We start from the raw sequence: 22,308 nt of genomic DNA, 5'->3' as shown, positions 1-22,308 counted from the left end.
AAGGGGAGTCCCTGCTGTCGTTACAGCAGCCTGTGCTTGGGTGATCGGCATGTTCATGTGTCCTCAGTCAGTGATCTGCAGTCACCTCACCCATCATTCCTGGGCTGGCTTGTCAAAAGCAAGGCCTTGTTTTCTTTCTTTCTCTTTCTTGCTTGCTTGCTTGCTTGCATTTAAAAAGATAATTATCTGCACTTCAGCCTCAGATGTACAGTGCAGTGGTCAGGCATCTACACCGTCCATGAAGTGGTCTCCCTAAATAAAGACAAGTTCCCATCTGACACCCTACAAAATCTTTACAACACCATTGTTTTTAAAGCCACAAGGATGGTGTATAAGCTGCTGCCTGTCCCACAGATGTGGTGTAGGAGCATGTGTGTGTGTGTTAACTTGCTTTGCAGTTCGGCTTTTCCCTCTTAATAACAAGGAAACATACGAATTTGGAATATATCATTTGTAATAAATGAGAACGTGGTAGTCAAATATTGATCAATATATTTTAAATGACAATAAAAGATTGCAATGTTGAGAAAATTATATATATATATATATATATATATATATATATATATATATATATATTTTTAATGGATAAATGTATAAGCACCTCCATTTAGCGTTGTGACTTATTTTGACTAGTGGCACCTTTGAGATATAATTTTTAAAGATTATAAAATTCCCTTAATTAATACGTTGTCTTTATTAAAGGTAAATGTTTCTTTCTAAAGGTAAAGACAGCCTTCATTCTGAAAAAAAAAAAAAGGAAATTATACATTTGTTTCATGCCCTTATGCATGGCTGATTACAAATTTCATGCCAACTTGCTTTAATAGATAGAATTCAATCTATACTTTAGGGGTTTGGAGCAGCTATAGTACAATATATCTTATGAATACAATTACCACAGTTTTTATGTCTTTTGCACTTTATTATTCTGAGGATACAGTTGTAAAGAAATACTCTGCCTGGTGGCTTTTGTATTTTATCTTGGCATTCAAATCACAAAAGCCTCTATGGTTCATTTTGAAACTTTGAGGGAAATGATACTCATATGATTGAAAGTTTAAGTTTAATTACCTTCTGCAAATTGCTTTTGGAAGTATAGGTAGTCAAAAAGTAAAAGTGGTTTTAAATTTGAGGCCTAGAGAAGGGCATAATTGCTTTATAGAGATTTTATTCAAAATATCCTCCAGAGCAGGAAAGTTAGAATTGCACAGTATTTTTCATGCTCTTTTCCTTATTCCTATGAAAGTGATATAATCCCAACCTCCATTTCTCTTCCCTAATTTAGGAACATAATGAATTACTGAACATTTATCACAAATTTTATACACCTCCTGAAAGGCAATAACATGTTTCAGGTTAAAATTATGAAAGTTGTGAGGTCACTGGAGCAATTCTTTTTCAGTTCTTTTTTAATGAAGGCGTCTGTCCAGGGAAAGGAGTTAAATCCACACGTGGATGTGGTGGTGTCAGCTCCTTCAGGTGGGCACCTGTTACGTTACGTAGGAAACTTGAGGACTGTGTCGTTGGTGACGTAAATTAGAAATAGATGCTGCCTGAAATGTTGCACTTGGTTGTGTTAATATTGCAAGTGCTTAGGTGACATTCTTCTAAGCATTAGCCTGGCGCATGGTAATAGGCTTTAATTAATCAACTCTGGAATTTTAGTAGCCCCTCCAGCCGTAATTGTCATTTAGGCCTCCCACCCAGACAACACAACTGCAACAGTGAAATCGTCTCTATCTGAAGTATTTAGAACAAGGACTAATCTAATATGAGACTGGGATGGGGCCAGGAATTTCTGCTCGGATTACAGTGTCTGCTCATTTATTACATGGTTCATACTGAGCTGTTTTTGGTCATGTGACCTATGTAATTTCCAGAAATAGCCCAGACAGCTTAGTGAGTGTAAGTGATCGGGAAGTGGTTTTCCAACTTGAGTGTATCCCCATCACCTAGAGTGTTGCCTAAAATGCAAATGCCTGGATACTGCCCCCTAAAGAGCTGATCCCATGGGCCTAAGAATCTGCATTTTTACCAGGTAACCCAGGTGATTCTGAGGCAAGTGGTCTAGTGATGGACCTTTGAGAAACACTCGTGTAGGAGATGTACGTACAAATGGGGCCTGCATCACGAGTGTACAGGCCCCACACTCAGAAGGGCCCTGCACTTGGCTTAATGCTCTTCTGTCACCTTCTTGAAATTCTTAATAATTTTTGAACAAGGAGTCCTGCATGTTCCTTCTTCCCTGAGGCCTGCAAATTATGTAGCCAGCTTTCTACAAGATTTTATTGGGTGTTACTGAAATTGTGTTTCTTGGCACCCAGGGATTGCAGTTATTCAATAATGATTCCTTACCTGGTTGTATTAGGCTGCAACTGCAGGGCCACTTCTAAGCTTTAGAAGTGAACGAGTGTGATTCATCATAGGACACAGCATAGGAAATCCTAACTGTATGATTTTTTTTTTCAAGGAAATTACGTATTTATTCCTAGGCTTGAACATGAAACCTACATTTATGCTATTCTAACACACTCTGTCTTTCCGCCCCAGGATGGTACCAAACAGAAAAGAGAACGGAAGAAGACAGTCTCGTTCAGTAGCATGCCGACAGAGAAGAAGATCAGCAGCGCAAGTGACTGTATCAATTCAATGGTGGAGGGTTCTGAACTCAAAAAGGTTCGCTCCAACTCTCGAATTTACCATAGGTATTTTTTACTGGATGCCGACATGCAGAGCCTGAGGTGGGAACCATCAAAGAAGGATTTGGAGAAAGCCAAGATTGATATTAAATCCATCAAGGAAGTGAGAACAGGAAAAAATACGGACATATTCCGCAGCAATGGCATTTCTGACCAGATATCTGAAGATTGTGCATTTTCAGTCATATATGGAGAGAATTATGAGTCACTTGACTTGGTTGCCAATTCGGCAGATGTTGCGAACATCTGGGTTACAGGACTGCGATACCTAATTTCTTATGGAAAACATACCCTTGATATGTTAGAAAGTAGCCAAGACAACATGAGGACTTCTTGGGTTTCACAAATGTTTAGTGAAATGGATGTAGATAATGTTGGACATATAACTCTTTGTAATGCGGTGCAGTGTATCAGAAACCTCAATCCTGGTTTAAAAACTAGCAAAATTGAGCTTAAGTTCAAAGAATTGCACAAATCCAAAGACAAAGCTGGTACTGAAGTCACAAAGGACGAATTTGTTGAGGTTTTCCATGAGCTTTGTACTAGACCTGAAATCTATTTCCTTTTAGTTCAGTTTTCAAGCAATAAAGAATTCCTGGATACCAAGGACCTTATGATGTTTCTTGAGGCAGAGCAGGGTGTGGCACATATAAATGAGGAAATAAGCCTTGAAATTATTCACAAATATGAGCCATCCAAAGAGGGCCAGGAAAAGGGCTGGCTCTCCATAGACGGATTCACTAATTACCTTATGTCTCCTGACTGTTATATATTTGATCCGGAACATAAGAAGGTCTGTCAGGATATGAAGCAACCCTTGTCTCATTATTTCATAAACTCATCTCATAATACATATTTAATAGAGGATCAGTTCCGAGGTCCCTCTGATATCACAGGATACATTAGAGCTCTTAAAATGGGTTGCCGGAGTGTTGAATTAGACGTATGGGATGGGCCAGACAATGAACCTGTCATTTACACGGGCCACACCATGACCTCTCAGATAGTCTTCCGCAGTGTCATCGATATTATTAACAAGTATGCCTTCTTTGCTTCAGAGTATCCACTTATCTTGTGTTTAGAAAACCACTGTTCTATTAAACAACAGAAAGTGATGGTTCAACACATGAAGAAAATTTTAGGAGACAAGCTCTACACAACATCACCCAATGTTGAGGAATCTTATCTACCATCCCCCGATGTCCTGAAAGGGAAGATACTGATTAAAGCAAAGAAGCTGTCCTCAAATTGCTCTGGAGTAGAAGGAGATGTTACTGATGAAGATGAAGGAGCAGAAATGTCTCAGAGGATGGGGAAAGAGAACGTGGAACAACTCAACAACGTGCCTGCCAAGCGATTGCAGCTCTGCAAAGAGCTGTCAGAACTGGTCAGCATCTGTAAGTCAGTTCAGTTCAAAGAATTCCAGGTGTCCTTTCAGGTTCAGAAGTACTGGGAAGTGTGTTCATTTAATGAAGTGCTTGCCAGCAAATATGCTAATGAAAATCCAGGGGACTTTGTAAATTACAACAAACGTTTTCTTGCGAGGGTCTTTCCCAACCCGATGAGGATTGACTCTAGTAACATGAACCCTCAAGATTTTTGGAAATGTGGTTGTCAGATCGTAGCCATGAACTTTCAGACGCCAGGACTGATGATGGACCTGAATATCGGCTGGTTTAGGCAGAATGGAAACTGTGGCTACGTCCTTCGGCCAGCCATCATGAGGGAAGAAGTCTCCTTCTTCAGTGCCAATACAAAAGACTCAGTCCCGGGAGTCTCACCTCAGCTTCTTCACATTAAAATCATCAGTGGGCAGAACTTTCCCAAACCCAAAGGATCTGGTGCCAAAGGTGACGTGGTCGATCCTTATGTCTATGTGGAAATTCATGGCATCCCTGCTGACTGTGCAGAACAAAGGACAAAAACGGTGAACCAGAATGGAGATGCTCCCATTTTTGACGAAAGCTTTGAATTTCAAATCAACCTCCCGGAACTGGCCATGGTGCGTTTTGTAGTCCTGGACGACGACTACATTGGGGATGAATTTATTGGTCAGTACACTATTCCCTTTGAATGTTTACAGACAGGCTACCGCCATGTCCCTCTGCAGTCACTGACTGGAGAGGTCCTCGCACATGCCTCTTTGTTTGTCCACGTGGCTATTACTAACCGAAGAGGAGGAGGGAAACCTCATAAAAGGGGCCTTTCTGTGAGAAAAGGGAAGAAATCCAGGGAATATGCGTCTTTGAGGACATTGTGGATTAAAACTGTAGATGAGGTGTTCAAGAATGCCCAGCTGCCTATACGGGATGCCACAGATCTGAGAGAGAACATGCAGGTACGTTCTCGTGTTTAAGTATTTTCTCCATGGTTTTTCTTCTTAGTGCGTATGAACATAGTCTATGGATATATTGGAGGATTTGTGTGTGGTTTTTTATGGTAGTATATTTGATTTTAAATTATGTGTACATACCAATTGGTTATTAAAATGTTGACCACTAGTCACATTTTTTTTATCATTTAAATTTCCCAAAACAGCTGGTATTGAAAACATTGATAACATATTAGAATAAACCAGCCTTGTTGCTGTCTCACATACCACATCCTAGACCCTGTTAACTAATGCTTAACAGTTCCACATTTTTTCTGGTAGTGTTCGTGGGAATATCTGATTTTTTCTGACTATTCCTTAGCTGGAACACAAATTGATGACCTATCACGTTCCAGTCCTTTCTTGTGGAGCTATTGTGCTGGGAAAATAGGAAGCTTAAGTGAGCCGATGTGTTTGTGTTTTGATTTTACAGGATATCTATGTAATTGTTTAAGTAAAAGATGTGGTATGCATATCAATTAGAAGTCTAAGAGAATAATTACCTCTGAACTGTATAATAACTACAAGCAATTAGTTAAGAATGATGTATGTAATTAAGGATCGTCCACATGTCTAGCAGTATGCTAGGGCCCATGAGTGATACAGAAGTGGGCAGCCACGGCCCACGTCACAGGGATACTGGCTCTAATCCAACCCAGTGAGAGAAGTGCCATGTGCATGACTGTTCCTCAGCACATGTTTATTAAATATATATATCTGATTATATGTATGAGTGTGTGTGTATGTGTGATATATATATATATAGTGGTGTATATATAGACATTTTATATGTATGTATAAAATAATTATAAGGAAAATGCCACCAGCAAGTGAAATCTTAGAAAATCAACATATTTCACTCCTCCCCTGATTCTATGGATACCTCATTAATAAAAAGACCTTCCCACAATAGAGAAATTGTATTTTCTTTTTTGCAAAGTAAATGCATATCGGAAGTGTCAAGGGCTTTCCCTTATTTCTGAGGGTGAAAGGGTTTGGTAAACCCTCAGCTCTGAACAAGCCACATTGTCCCCTGCCCCGCGGCTGCTGTTGTGCATGTGACACAGAACTCCCTTGAGGACCTGCCAGAGCTTAAGCATCGTCTTTCCAGAGCCGTGTGTCTCTGCCGGCCCCACCAGAGCAGCTGGTGGTGATGTGTAATGAGTGCTGTGCACAGACAGTCTAAGCCAAGGGTGTCCAAACTTTTTTCAACGTTTTTTTTACCAAGGGCCATATGCGGTAAAATACACAAACGGCCGGGCCACTCACTTGGGGTGAAGTACGTATTGCCTCACCTGGTTTATTTAAGTAAACTAAATATATTTTTGGAATTTGCTGCGGGCCAATAAACAATGGATTGCGGGCCGCAGTTTGGACACCCCTGGTGTAGGCCGTGAAGATGCAGCAGTGACGCAACAAGCAGAGGACTGTAGTTGGGGACAGGCAGTGGGGAGAGGAGACAGCCTGTGAGCAGGTGGATACACAAGTAGGACAACTGCACACACAGGCCAGCGCTGTGAAGAAGACGAAACAGGAAGGTGTGACAGAGTGATTGGGAGACCCCACGTTAGCTAGGACAACAATGGTGTCTTGTTGTAAGCAGTCAACCATGAAGTGCTTTTGAGCCAAATGATACCTGGTTTGGTGTCCTGTCTAAAGCAATACTAATAAAAAGAAAATGTTTACATTTAAAACTGAAGTGCTGCTCATTGCCAAGAACCGGGGTACCTGAGAGCAGGAGGCCGGGGGCATGGAGGGCCTGCATCCCTCTCCACTGGCTGCCATGCTCAGCCCAGAGCACGACTCAGGTGTGCCTACAATAACATGCCCGACTCATATTTGGATTAGAATTTACCTGCTGTTATACTGAGCAGAAGCATATGCCTCAGCAACAATAGATTTCAGATAAAATCTTTACTCTTTCACTTACCAGCTGTGTGACCTGAGGTGAGAGAGAGGCTGAGGCTCCATTTCCTCATCCACAGCATAGCTCGTTGAGAGGATTAAATGCGTCATAAATATGCCTACCATAGCTTAGCACTTGATAAGTCCTTAAATAACGCCAACTCATGAGATGATATGGTGTCGAAGGGCTTTCTTTAATGGACATTTTAATGGTATACCCCTCTTGATTAGAAAAAAAAAGAGAGGGGGAGAAGCACTGTGCTCCGTGGAGACACGGCTAGGGGGTGGCCACAGGCAGACCTGCCAGTGAGCTGCAGCGTCCTGAGAGTTCTCATAGATTCAGAACCAGCAGGAATAAACAGGTGAGGGACGTGCGTGTTCTTACCTCGCAAATTCCTGTCCTTTTTGGACGGCTGGCATTCTTGATACTTATTTTACACTGGATTTGACTTTTTTTCTTAATCTTTTACCTTCTTTGAATGCAGATACCATTCTTTTTGTTTGCTCATAAGTGCGTGTCAGCATTACCACTGCTGTGAACTTTGATCTGAAAAGAGGCTTTGCCCTTGAGAAGAATTTAACTTGTTTGCATTTTCTGTACTTTTCATAGATCAGCATTACAAATATCTATAACTGTATTTACTTTGGAAGATAGCCATTTTTCGCAGGGTAAAGGAATCGTTAGCCAGTTCTGTCATAACATTGCTAATAACTCTTGTACTCGGCAGTTCAAGTATAATCACGTATTATCAATTATAATATCCATGAGAAATGAAAGCACCTGGTGAAATGATAAAGTGTCTCCTTTCTTTCCATTTAACAGAATGCTGTGGTGTCATTCAAGGAGCTGTGTGGCCTCTCCTCTGTGGCCAATCTCATGCAGTGCATGTTGGCTGTGTCTCCCCGCTTTCTGGGGCCTGACAACACACCCCTGGTCGTCCTGAATCTCAGTGAGCAGTATCCCACAATGGAATTGCAGGGAATCGTGCCTGAGGTTCTAAAGAAGATTGTCACAACTTACGACACAGTGAGTAGTTTTTGGTTCACTTTAATGCAGCCTCGGTAAGAGACGTATCTCAAGAGAATATACCAGAGGTAATCAAGAGCTCTTGCTAAGAGGTGCTTTCCTCTTCACGCTTCATTTACCTACACTGGAAAAATTATTTTTCTGACCTTGCTGTATTGGAAAGTGTTTCGTGTGTTGTTGTTGTTTTGTTGTTGTAGAAAGCAGGATTCAGAGACACTTGCTTCAGTTGGATTAAATAGTAGTTTGCTTTGCAAGAGCTATATCTGAATTGATAGGGTATACTATTTTCCACACATACATAGTAAAGAGATTTTTGTTGTTGTTTTTTTCTCTTCCCCTGCAACTAGCCATCGATTCACTCATTTTTATTTTGTTTTCATTTTTCGAACTGGTAAAGGTTAGAAATTTAATTTCTTTTCCAAGTAAATTTTAACTGCCATAAGGAGCAGGTGCTTCCATCATGTAACTCTATACTGTGCAATGGTTTCCTTCCTAACACCAGGTGCTCTGAGATACCTATAATTTGTAATCAGCTTAACATTAATGAGGTATCTTCAGTACACCTAGAATATTACATATTTACACTGAAGGTGTATCTTGCATTTTCTTAATCACATCCTGCTGTTTTTGTACTTTTGAACTTACCATAACTCGAAGGGAGAATTTAGGCGGGGAACAGCACCCATTTCAAGCTCACAAAGTAGCTGGAGCTGTCAGGGTTAAGGGTGGTGCTGGACACACCCCTCCCAGATGGACCAGGCTGTCAGCTTGTACTGTTCAGGATGCTCAGGGATAAGAGGCTTCACCTACCACCTCCTCCGCACTAAAAGCATGAGCTAAGACCACAAAACACTAGGCTGCTTCTGATGTAGCCTGCCGCGGTCAAAAACAGAACAAGAGTGGCATCATATACTTTAACAAAAATATCATGTTTGACTGTTTTTTTAAATTGATCTCAAAGCTGCAATTGAGAGGAATTCATACAATTCAAGGGAAAGAAAAATACTTGAGGTCAGCATTTCCCACAGTGTGTTCTGAGGAACCTGGGTTTCTTAGGCTGTCCATAAATGTCACATGGGAGAGAGGGTTCTATGGTGAAATAATTTGGGGGAAATACTGGTTTGAAGGATAAATTAATCAGATGTGTTTATCGCAGGGATTCTCAGGGCCTTTTATTTGCTGGCCCAGTGAGTCCCCTAGAAGGTGATGAATGAAGTATGCCCTGTTTCACAAATTGATTTGACCATGGGGTACTAGTTCCAAAAACAAACTTTCTGAAGAACTTTTGTTCGTGATTTTCTTCCCTTCTTGGAAGTACAAGTCAGAAGAACAGCATATTTTAAATAGTTTATCAGTTCATTCCCTTAAAAAAGTGGTATTTGATCTTTTTCATAGGTTCCTACGCAGTAGCCACACATTGTAGCAGATGGTTGTGATTCCCTGTTTCCAGCCTTGAGTCCATAATAGTGTAAGAGATGGAAAGAACGGAACATCCAACACTGCAGGCAAGCTACAGCGAGTGGCAATCCACCTGCAGAAAGAAGGAAGGCCAAGGGCAAACGTGTCTGGTTAGGGGAAGCACCGTGCTGGGCCTGTGTCCTCAGGGACCGCCCAGTTGCCTAGAAGGTAATGGAGGCAGCTAGGGAATGAAATCAACACAGGAAGCTTAGGCAGATATTGCTGTTGGGATGGGGGGAATGGAAAGGTAGGAAAAAAGGGAAAAGGGAAGTCGTTTGAAGAGCTTTTTCGTGCTATAACCCAAGCTACCTAGTTAGTTCCCACCTCGTACAGTTTTATGAAAAGAAACCAAGACAACTAGCTGATATTTGTAAATGCCCTTTAAGCTTCAGCCACAAATAAAACCATCAGACATTTCACAGACCTATTTCCCTGACCAAATCTAACATAACTTGCCCCCTTAGGTATGTCACTGATCGCTGTGGCACTCACACACTGACATTTTCCTCACGGTAACCTTTTCAACAAGAACTTTCTGCAAGTGGGGTTGGTGGTGCGCTATGTGGGTGAGAACAGGATAGAATAGAGAAGGGTTCGTACCCAGGACCTTGTTCCGGGGCTACGTGGCGATCCAAGTGGGAGTGTGATCATGGCTAATTCTCAAGGTCTATGTTAAAGAGCCACATAGACACAGCAACCTTCGCAGCTTCCACCTCAATATTTGGCGCAGGAATCCCTCCGTGTGCCTTGTTCCCTGCTTCCTCCTCTTCCTGGACTGGTCGATGATAACACTTAGTATATAACTCTTATTTGCATATAACTTGAACAATATGTGTTGTTGTAGAACTGATGACAGAATATATTAGCTTGTTTAAGTTTTTTAAATTGTGAAATTACTCTTACGTAATGTTTAATTGAAATAGCCGTGCTGTATTATACCCCTGGCTTTATTGATATGTTCTGTTTTTAAGTCATCTGCTAAACTAAGCTATAAAATATTCAACATGCATTCAAATTATTGCAATTTGAATTTTAAAAATTAGAATTTTGTTGTGGCAATATTGTAACTCTTGTGATTTTTTTTTCTTTAGTCCTTTTTTTAGTGACTTAATGGTTTCTCACCTGTGACAATTTATTAAAGCTTTCTCAAGGAATAGGTTAAATAGTGATGGGACATGTACTGTGGTCTTGCAAAGACTGGAACTTTAAAAATAGCTCTTTATTTTTGTAATGTTATGTTGACTTTAACCCAAAATTAACCTTCGAAATAAGATCTCACTTCATTTTCTTGACTTCCCATTTTTCATTTGAAGACTCCAAATGAGAAGTAAGGGTAGTTTAGGAAATCCCCTCTGGAATGCCTGTGTCACTGCCATGTCCAGGCTGAAGTGTCCCCTCCTCTTAGGTCCTCTTAGGACTGTGCTGTCTCCTAAGAGTGGACAGATATGTACTTGTGCTGCCTTTCAAGACTGTGATGACTTTCCAGTGTCTAAATTCTTATGAGTAAACTGGTATATCGGAAATATGCCAGTATCTTTGTGAGCAAAGAGAATGTGGAGAAGGAATGAACGATGGAAATGTGAACATGTACGCCTATAAGGAAACTAGAAAAGAATGCCCATGCATAGGGTGCCACACATCCAAAGTTTCCTGGGATGGACCCTGCTTATACACCTGTTGTCCCAGCATAATTATTAATAATGCTCCCTGTAACTCTGAACAGTGTCCCTATTTAGATTAATTCATTATGGTCACCCTACCCATGGTCCCTCGATTGTCCTAATGGCTTCTGTGATTACCACTAACTGTCCAAATTGTGGTTTTACCCATTTGTGGTAACTTCTTGGGTCCTGGAACTGGTGAGCTTTGAGCCTGGGACCTAGCTTAGGAAGACAGGTGTCAAAATCATTCAAGAGTAGAGTAGAGTAGAAGTACAGACATCTTCTTAGACTAGGCAGATTGGTGGGGGGCAGCAGGGAGGGCTGTTCAAAATCAGGACTGGACTGGTATGGAGAGCGGGAATGAGTGTTGTCAGACAAATAAGACTTGTTCCCGTAGGGAGGTTATAATTTAGTAGAAAAGATGAAGTGTATCACAGGTAGTTACAAAGGTGATAGACAATTGATAGATATTTTAAAATATGTAACCAAATTATTTGGATGTTCAAGGGAGAGAATGGCCAGTTTGGGGTTTAGGGATTAGGAAAACTTCAAGGAAACATTGGCCTTTGAGCTAGACCTTTAAAAATGAGTTACATTTCAAAGGTAAAGTTAAGATGGAGTCTATTGTAAGTGGACTTCACAGGGTGAAACATACTCAGACATGGGAAGCACGTATTTTGGGAAATCCAAGTTTGGACTGCAGGAGTTCTTACACATTTTTGAGCAGTAAAAGGTCATGCTCAGAATTGTGGACTATGGGAAGGTTGGAGTGAAAGAGAACTCAGAGACCACCTGTGGAGCACCTTTATTTTGCTGATGAGAAAATGGCAATCTTGTGGTACATCAAATTAATGACAGAACCAGGATGGCAGCTTGGGTAGTCTCTCTGCCCATTTTTTTTTCTTTCTGCAATCCAGATTAGGAAAATTAGTGATATGTGCTATGTAGATGAATGATTAATATACCTATAAAATCCAGATATCGTCAATAATAGTAATGTAAAGTTGCTTGCAGTCATAGATATCTTGTTTCTGATTCTTGTTCCCGTGAAGGTGGAAAATATTTTGCATGCTTTGGTGTATATGAAAAGGCAGAGTCAATGAGCTTAAAGTAAGGAAGACTGTAATTAATAGATCAAATGCCACTCAAAGAAATCTGGTTACAAGATTCTGAACGTATCTTTTATATTATTTCTTCAGAAAACAGAAAATGAAATATTTTACTTTAAATTTATGTAAACTTGAATGCATCCACTGTTAACAATCAACTATCAAGATCCAGCTTGTTCTCTCGTGTAATTGAAGGCTGGTGGGAGAAAATAAGGATTATGTCGCCTGAGTTTAAAAGATTCTACTGAATGACTGGGTATTCTTTATAATACACAATACTCCTAAGAATGGATCTGCTCTGACATTTCAGCACTGTGTTTCCCCATCTTCTATCAATATATGTGTCAAATTCATCATCTTTTTAAATTAAAGTTATTTGTACAAGTCTTTTAATGTTAAGGAAAGCAGTATTTCATCTCTAGCTGTCTTCATTAGTTTCAGATTTACCGTCTGTTTCAGTGTTAAATTTAAAAATTTTTATGAGCTCTATACTAACATAGAGACCTAGGAGTCAACATTCTTCCTCTATAGTGAGAACACATTAGAAATGTAAATATTTTGTTAAGTGTGACATAAAAAGAAAGTTCTCTTTAAAAGATTTTTCATTGGACTTTGAGGACAGTATTCTAAGTGAAATAAGTCAGACACAGAAAGAGAAGTACTGTCTGACTCCACTCAGATAAAGTATCTAAAACAATCAAATTCATAAAATCAAAGACTGGAATGGTAGTTAGCAGGGGCTGGGGGAGAGGGGAGTAGGGAGTTGTTACTCAGTGGGCATAAAGTAAGGTGAATACACTCTAGAGGTCTGTGTACAGCATTGTACCCATAGTCAACGGGAGTGTATTGCGCACTTAAAATTTGTTAAGAGGGTAGAGCTCATGTTAAGTGTTCTTATCACAAGAGTTTTTGAAAAAGACCAGCTAGTGTTTTCTTGGATTTTACAGTTTTTCTGTAATATGGACTATGCTCCCGTCATTGTAATGAAATTGAAGATGCAGTCATAGGGAATGCAAAAGAAAGAAGAAGGAACAGTAAAGAAAATGTTAGAGACAGTCTGGTTGTCCATCTGCATGGCGGTGGACTCTCTGGCAGCCGCCACTTGTTCAAAGATTATACTGGAATTTATTCTTATCCGTACAGTTCCTTTGTCTCTGCTTTCTATTTGAAATTAATTTCTTGCCATATCTTACAACTTCACACAAATCTTGATTTTAATTGCCTTCACGTTGAGTGAAGAAAGCATACTCTGGGAAACCCATTTATCCAGTAGAGAACTGTATTTTTTGGAGTTGAAAGGAACAAGATGCTTTGTCTTGTCAAGGAGGATGTTATTTGATTTCTTTGAATGTTGTTTATATAGGTTACGGAATAGTCCCTTCTAACTCATCACTTGAAATATCTCTTAAATAAAACAAGGTTCTTTAAATAACATAGTGTGAACTGAAGGGTTTTTTCCTTACCAACAGACATGTGGGTAATCGAATGAAACATCAGGAACACTCTATGTTGTTGGTATGGTTTCGTGTGTTTTGTCTTGACAATGCTTAATGCAGTGAAGAGATAAATCACACTTCATAATTAATGAAGTCTGCCTGTCTGGACCAAACCAGAGATGATCTGTAATAAGGTTACTATTGATTCCCCATCTCCTTTGTGGCTCCTTTTGTCAGTCTCCTGTCTCAGAACTTGACATTAAAATCTTTTAATTGGAGGTGTCAAATTCCTCAACTTTTGTAACTATAATGGAAAGGCCAGCTAGAATATTATGCTTTGGAATAAGACTGATCTAAGATATGTGATAGATAGGTAGGTAGGTAGGTAGGTAGACAGACAGACAGACAGATAGATGAAGGGAAGAAGGGAAGAGCAGAAACCCAAAGGCTGTAGTTTCATTCAATGACAGCAGAGGTCCAGCCAATGATGTTTCCAAAAGCAGCTTCTCTGGAGTCATCAAAACCGTACAGCTGAGCCACTTGAGAATGGCTGCCAAGACAGTGGACAGGGAAAGGAAATGTTTAAAAGCTAGACTGTGACGATGGTGTCAGATGTAGCAGGCTGGCATGCAGTCATCAGATGCAGAAAGATTTGGAAACTTTTGGAACATAGTCTTTCAGGGTGTGCCTTGGTGGTGATTGTAAGACTTTATTTCTGATCCACTTTTCTAGATTTACATGTCTCCACAGAAATGACTGAAAACCACATATGTAGTGTGTTCTTACATGCACACACACACACACACACACACACATACACACACTAATACACACGGAGATACTAAGCTATGAACAGTTGGGGAAAGAGGAGCATTTTAGGGGCTGGCAATCCCCTTGAAAGAGTCTTCATCATATAGCAATTTTTATCAATTTAATTTGATACCCAGCTCCAAGCTCTCTGGGAGGACAGAAATGAAGACCTTAATGGGAATTAACATATTAGATGGTGTCTTCAAACAAGAAATGATCAATGGTTTTAATCAAGCCACTGTATCATCTGACGTAGTAATAGTCTGATTTAAAATTTCTAAGTAAACTAGGAAATAATAACTAGGCGCTTTTCAAACATATTGATAAATGAGAAATGGGAGCCTACTATTGGCGCCACTTTAGTTTTTGTATAGATTTCATTTGAACCAAAGCCCCCTGGGGAACGGTTATGGTGCAGTGGTTTGGGGCCATTTGTTTGGTGGGATTTCTACTGTTTTACGGTACATCTCTGTTTAGAGTCTATTGCTTTCTAAAGCAGCAGAGCAAGATTGCTTATTTTTCAAACCTTTATTTCCCTGAATCTGGTAGAAAATATGTGTAAAATATAAACCTAAAAGCTCCAGAAAAGGCAGGGAACCTCTAAACCGATGCTTTGTGCAAAAGAACATGACTACACCTTGATAAACTAAGATCATCGAAGTATGTACTGTCGTCTTTTTTCTTCCTATTCAAGAACAGAGGATTACTTCCTGTGTTCCCATCAAATTCCACATTGAACACTGGAATTTGCCCTTGTATAATTCCTTCAAAATTCACTTGATATATCTATCTTGTCCCTTCTTGAAGTATTTTATTTATGTTTCTGCAGTAGGCCAGGGTACCTCCTTGAGTTGTCTGCTAAGTTCTTCTTTCTGTCAAGGACCCCTAGAGGAAATTAAAAAAATAAATAAATAAATAAACAACAACAACAAAAAAGCAAAGGACCGTATACATTTTTAAAATTCTGTACTTGCTCTATAAATAATATACACAGTTCTTCTGGTCAGTCATAATTTTCACTGGAGGCTTTTCAAAGTTGCGAGGAAGCATTTGGCTTCCTTGTCCTAGTTTATTTACTAACTTTTTGTCTCCATTAGACTTTGAATAAATAAACCTTAATTGAGCAGAGGAGGCAGTGCTGGCTGTCTCTCCCTTTCTGTGACCGTCATCCTAGTTCAGCTCCGCGTTCACCACCTGCCCATGTGGCAGAGTTTGAGTTCCGACTTCACACTCAACTCAGATGGCAAAGGGAATGTAGCTTTCCTGTGTCCCTGAGGGAGAGGTGGGTGTTCCTAAATTGTAGTTCAGTTTGGTCAACTTGCCCCATTGCATTAATTTGCATTATACATTTTGTGCTGTAAATGCTCAGTTCTTTAGGTGAAATGCTCAGTCTCTCAGACTTTCTCTCCTTCCCTCTGCTCCTCTACAGAGTGGCCACTGGTTGCCGAGCGGCCTGTGGCAGAGGTCTTCTTTCTGTGTCCTTAGTAAAGCTCACCATCCCCGCCCCCTCACTCCCCATTCACCTTGAGGTTGGTCCACGCAGTGGAGGGATTTCCTAGCTCCATCTCCACTCACTCGGGACTGCGAGGGGAGGACTTCCAGCCTTTGCTCCACTGCCCCTTTCCTCCTTCCATCCTAGAGCTGCACACCTGGGGTCCCGGCCTTGGTAGGTGGACCAGGGGCAGTCTTCTCTACCCCAGGGGATGAAGCACCAGGCTAATTTCAAAAATAGTTTCTCCTTGACAAATCCTGACTTTCAAGCCTGTTGTTTTGGTGGGAACCTGAAAAAAAAAAAAGTCTAATTTGACCTTTAAATCTGAGAAGTGTCTTTGTTTTTATAAGATAGCTGCTCTTCACCCAGGCTCTGAAACTCACTGTTTGAATAAGTGGAAAGCCCCCAGAGCAAAATGATTTATAAAATATGGCCACATATGTGGGGGAAAAAATAGCTTTGCACTCTCCCCACTGTACCTGTGACTGCTGTAGCCCCCGAGACTACAGCATCCTGTCCCCACTGCAGCGCGTCTTCTGGATTGCTGGAAAGCAAACTTCCTGAACTGTCACGTGGAGAAAGACCTGCATGTTTCAGAGAGGAGCCAGGAGGGAGAGTGGGAAGTATGATATGACAACTTGGAGAACTAGATCAGCTAAAGGGATTATATTCTGATCATCAAGAGGGATAGAGCCGAATTGCTGTCTATTACCTGGACTATTTTTAGGGAAATAACATTCTTCGTAGAGCATCTTGGATCAGTGGCATCTCTTTGGTGTGTTTGGATCGATGAAGAATTTATGTTAAGCCTAATAATTGCCAGGAGAGAGAAAAGGAGGGGGAGGGGTAATGTGAAGGACATGCACCTCATGCATATTTTCCTCCAGCAATTGAAGTTTCCTAGAATCAAAATTTTTTATTTTTCTCTTGAAACATGCATCACACACAATTAATACCATGCAGCCCTTTAAAAAGTTTTTACAGCCTGCAGAATCTTCTGCCATCTTAAAGTTTGTCATTATTTTTGTCGTGTCCGCAGAATGTAATTCCTACATCAGTTTTGTGGATGTGATGGTCCTCTTTTATGGAAATCCTTTTCAAACAGAAAAGCAGTGATCAAAGAAACAAAGAGCCTAATTGGCTTTCAGTGTGTGATAATTTGTATGTCTTTATGCAGCTTGAGTTCCAAATGCTTTCAGATTCACAAAGAGGAAGACTTGCTGACCTAGAACATGGATTTCATAGCTCACTAATGCACGCAACCGGCTTCTCCCTTGTGTTTGGGGGCCTGGCTCACTCTCACCTTGGACGCAGAGGGAAGCCGAGTCTCTCCTTGACCCTCCAGCCTGTGCTGTTGGCACAGAGGGAGTTGTGACAGCATGTGCTGGCTACTTTGAAAGAGAAATCAATGTATTCGTTTCCATCGCTGTGAGCTTGCAAACCCGGAGATAAAACCTTGGAGCTCCCCAAGTAGGAGGCTCCATTTTGGAACACCAATTCCTGTCTGGGCTGCAGCCTTTGGAGGAGCCAGGAAATGCGCCTTCACCATTTAACTTAATTAGTTTTCCTAACAGTGGCCATCTCTCATCAGGTGGGGAGTTGGGGTTGGGAAGCCCGCAGTGGTTCTACATTCCACCTGGATGGTGACTGTCTTTGGCATCTGAGCCTTCATTGAGCTTAGCCCTGATATCTGACTCCATGTGGGTTTCAGAATGTTCTCCGGCTAGTGAAGTGGAGATATTTTGCCTGAGTGCTGGCTATAATTAACACTGCTGGCTATAATTAACCAGTAAGAATCACACATGTGGATTTCTTTTCAGAAATATTTTTTTTGTTAAAGATTCATCAAAAGGATGAAATCATTTAATATTTCATTGTGTCCCGTTGTTGTTCAAGTTAGAGTTTAGGAAGCATGTAAGTTGCAATGATAATATAATTTTATTGTTTAGATGGTGATGTTCTCGATACCATTCCCTGACTTTATAAATGCAAGATTCATTCATCACAGATTAACTTGATCTATTGCCATCCATTCTTGTGTAGTTTAGAATGGCATATGCTTTTCCATTTAGAAATTCAGCAGTGTTGCAAGTCCAATTTGGAGTTGAATTGAAAAGATTGAAATTGCATTAGATATGTGTATAAAATTGTTAGTGGTAGTATATAGATTTGTGTGTAAATGGAATGCTGAGCTCCTCTGTTTTCATGGACACATACTCTTTGGTTGTACAATCGCATTTTGGAAGACAACTCTCTAAGAAATAGGATAATTTGGATGGAATCAACTTCATAAAATGAAGCTATTAAAATAACCAGATTATATGAAAAGTCATATATTTCAGAATTATCTTTGAGAAAATGTCATTGTAGACACTTACTTGAGCCACCTTTTGGCATTTTTTCTTGGGCAGTAGGATATACTGATTTCTGACTTTTTTTCCTGTCTGTTATGTCGCTAGTCATGAAGTAGGAAAACAAAAAACAAAAAACACTTAAGTATTTTTCCACAGCCTATTGAATAATGAGGCAGTGGTTCTTCTCCACAGCTAGATGTAATCCTATAAATAACATTTGGCAGTACAGAAGCTTTGAAACCTATTTTGTTATGGTAAATTTGGCCTCATCTTCACAAGACTACAATAATTCAGCACTGCCTGTGAGTTCATTGTTTCTCGTTTTCGCACAGGTGAGGAGGTGTACCCTCATCTCCCGCCTGGGGGGTGACTTCCCTCTCTGCACATGCTCTGCTCTCACTGACGACTGCAGGAACTGTCACTTGTTTCTCTATTTTAACAGCCACTAGTTTTCCTTCTGCTCACTTATATTCCCCCAGACTGTTGCGAAATAATTAATGCCACTCACCCCACTAAAATAACCACCTTTGATACCAGAAATCTGATTTTACCACCACACGAATTCACCAGGAATAAAAACAACACTTAATAATGGTTTTAAAGTCTTTTCTAACTTAATTAGGGCATTTCAAATTCTGAGCCATAAGAAAATTACTCTCACAGTAAACTCAGTGGGTGGACGATATGATGTGTTAAGAGTTAAGTTTAACTCTACAAACTTAAAAATAACATGTTAAGTAATTTAAAATATTTATTTCCCTACTATATTTAGTATTAGTCAAATCAGTAGATTTTTATATGGAGATTTTATATAGGCGATCCTTTATCTACTTGTACAAATCTTTAATTCAAGTACTTTCTTTGAAATCAGTGTTGCTCATACTAGTTTTCTTTATAATTATTGCACTTCTACACTGGAGAGTGAGTGTAATGCAGGGTCTCAGCTCCCGCTCCCCACATAAGAACGCAGGACATGGTGAGGCCAAAAAGGAACACCCACGGAGCCATAGATAGGGGAGTCATACCACTACATTCTCGCTGGCGGCTAGTCGAGACACAAAAGCAAACGTCCGCCAGTACCCCAACGAGGGGTCTTCCTGCACCCCAGTCTCTCTGGCAGCCGGGCGAGACACAGGAAATAGGAGCCACATGATCCGCAATCTGCCATCCATGCTTGCTAACCCCACTTGCTAGTCGCAATCCGCCGTCTGCTTCTCTGCCAACCAACCAACCCCCCAGTGTAGCCACGACAGGTATATCAGTGGCTAATGGCCAACCGGTAACAGCTGATGGCCACCCAGCCACAGCGGATGGCCACCTGATTACAACGGATGGCCATCTACTACCTGAGCCAGCACCTTTCCACGTGAGGCCGAGAGCCAGGAAACAGAGGACTCTGGGACTCTGTCCCCACAGTGATCAAATGGAGGAGTTATACCATCATTTACGTCATTATATGGCCCAAGATAATTTTAGTTTTTTAATCAGTTATCTGGTGTCAAAAGCAAACATCTATCTTTGTGAATACAAATGGCTGTTTGAGTTGATGCGTCATGTAACATGTTAGAGCGGCAATTGGGAAATGAGGGCCTATGGTCTGCAAGCTAAGAATGGTTTTTACATGTTAAATGATTGAAAAAAATTGAAAACAGTATTTCATATTTCATGACATGTGAAATTCATATGAAATTCACACCTCAGTGTCCATAAACGAAGTTTTATTAGAGCACACCCCTATCCATTACATAGTCTCTGTAACTGCTTTCTCACAACAACTGCAGAGCTGAGGATTTGCAACGGAAACTAAGTCTAAGCTTAAAAGCCTAAAATATGTACTGTCCTCCCCTTTACGGAAAAAGCTTGGCAACCCCTCAAAAGGAAGATGGGGAGAGAAGTCCTTAGGTTATTTTATTTGATGCACTGGCTTGCAGATTCACTTTTGTCAGCTTAAATTGTGATTTGAAAGGTTTTTCTTTCTTTTAGTAATGTACTCAGTGTATTTTGAATTTTGACTCATAAGAACATCACTCTACTTATTAACCCGGTAGGAGGAGAGGGCTATCATTGCTTGAGTGCCTGGAAAAAGCAGTAATGCTACTTGTTAGCATTTGCTGGTCAGGAACCCAAAGACACGAGACGTGGAGAAGAAAGCCATGAAAGCCATGAAAACTCAAGTTTGCTCTGATTTCTTACAGTGCTCATGAGGCAAGTAGCACTGTCAGTAGAAAATGGTGACGCTCGACCTGAGTTTTGTGTTACATAATCCAATAAAATTTGTAACTAACTTAACTTCACGTACACTGAGTGAGACGTAAGGTCAGAATTGTGCTGGTTGGTTAGGAGGCGTTAGGAACGCACCAAAGAATCCAGTTAAGTGGTTGGTGCTGCTTTTCTCAGTCAGATCAAGCAGTTCTTGTTAGGGGAGGGTAAAGATTGGGTAGAGAAAGGGGAATTGGGTGGAGTTGGTAATCACGCTCCACATCTTCTCTAAAAACCCCGTTTCCTTTCCCCCTCCCAAAGAGGGAGGAGGGCTTTCTCTCAGATTGTAAAATCCAGGCCATGCTAACCACATTCTATTTAAAGCTGTCTCATAAGGAGAGGGATTAGAAAGGGTGCTGAAGGTGGAGACCAAACCTGAAGCACTCTCCCATCAGGGGGACAGGAAAGCTGCTCCGAAGCCCTGCTGATTCCCACACCCTGCTGCTCTTTATGCTATCCCTCTCCTTCTTAGCCTCCCTACAACCTGTAATCATGCATGCATTGATTTGATTCCTTTTTGGAAGGTACCTCTCTCCCCCCTCCCCTGAATCTGAGCTCCAGGGTAGCAGGGACAGTGTGTGTCCTGGTCACCACTGTGTTCTCACCCCAGAGCAGGCACTCCAAATATGTTTATGGATGAATGAATGATGAATGAATGAATGAAAATGACCTTGATCTCCACGACACACATATCAGATGTCCTTTCTACCCGATATCTCTGTCCCAGAGTACCTGTATTTCCCTGAAGTTGACCGATTTATAGTATCACAAATAACCGTCCATGGGAAGGTCAGGTCTGGGACCTGCTGAGAGGGTGGAGGGTGGAGTGGCTGCTCTTCCTGTCTTTGTACCAGGTGGTAGCACCCGTGTCCTAAGGCAGTGAATGGTGGCTTGCTAGTCCAGGAAGAGGAGGACACCTGAGGTACCTGGACAGCTCCAGGTGCTTGTGGGGAGGGTGAGGCCAGAGGCAGAAGGAGCTGGGCCTTGAACAGGTGGGAGGAAGGAGGGCTTGAGGGTCCCAGCGCCCTAGATCGTTTACTTCTTGTTTAAGCCCTCAAGTCTCCCCTACCCTTTGCCAGAGGATTCTTTGCATTGTCTGAAATTCCGACTTACAAACTGATATGTCCTAAGAAGTAAGTACAGCAGGTTGAGGAGTGGAGGGGAGAGGAGGAGGGAGAGGGCAGGCTCTTAGTTGTTCAGCTGGCCAGGAGAGGAGCCAGATTCAGTGCAGCCACCCTTAGAGGGGAACACCCCTCGTGCACATGTCTGATTTCATTACTTTCCAAAGCACACGCATACATCATGGGCCCCTGGTGGGCCAAGCATAAAAATCCCCAAATGCCCGGTAGCCACCTTCTCTCAGTTGTCATGCCCGATTCATCTCTGACACTCACTGGCCCTGGGGGGGAGCCATACCACTCTCCTGTGCTCCTGGGGGAAGAAACCTTGACACACACACACACACACACACACACACACAGTATCTGCCAGCTCCTACCCCACCTTGGGAAATTGTCATCTCACCTGCCATCCTGAGCTAACTCCCAGGGCAACTGGCACCCAACAGAAGCTATGCCCTGGTGTGTTTTTCCAAGGGCACATCTCAATAAATACAGTTGTGAATTCACACAGACCATCTGGGCAGCTGTGCATGGAGTGTGAATACATGTGCACAAGATTGTTCTTATACAGAGACATTGCGACCAGAAATTGGGGGAAGGAGG

At 41.2% G+C, this 22,308-nt stretch overlaps 1 protein-coding gene across 3 annotated transcripts in view; it reads left to right on the top strand.

Moving 5' to 3' along the window:
• The window catches only part of PLCL2 (phospholipase C like 2), a 250,193-nt gene that overhangs the window by 170,178 nt on the left and 57,707 nt on the right, over window positions 1-22,308 (top strand). For all 3 annotated transcript variants that reach the window (XM_074312803.1, XM_074312804.1, XM_074312802.1), the window contains 2 exons: window positions 2,554-5,040; window positions 7,802-8,005. In XM_074312803.1, the coding sequence (XP_074168904.1) occupies window positions 2,554-5,040; window positions 7,802-8,005 (2,691 nt within the window). The remainder of the gene's footprint in view (window positions 1-2,553; window positions 5,041-7,801; window positions 8,006-22,308) is intronic.

The sequence above is a fragment of the Rhinolophus sinicus genome, linkage group LG10 (genome assembly GCF_036562045.2).
Source record: "Rhinolophus sinicus isolate RSC01 linkage group LG10, ASM3656204v1, whole genome shotgun sequence".
Classification (NCBI taxonomy): Eukaryota; Metazoa; Chordata; class Mammalia; order Chiroptera; family Rhinolophidae; genus Rhinolophus; species Rhinolophus sinicus.
The sequence above is the reverse complement of the archived record's forward strand: the minus strand, read 5'-3'. Positions and strand labels throughout refer to the sequence as shown.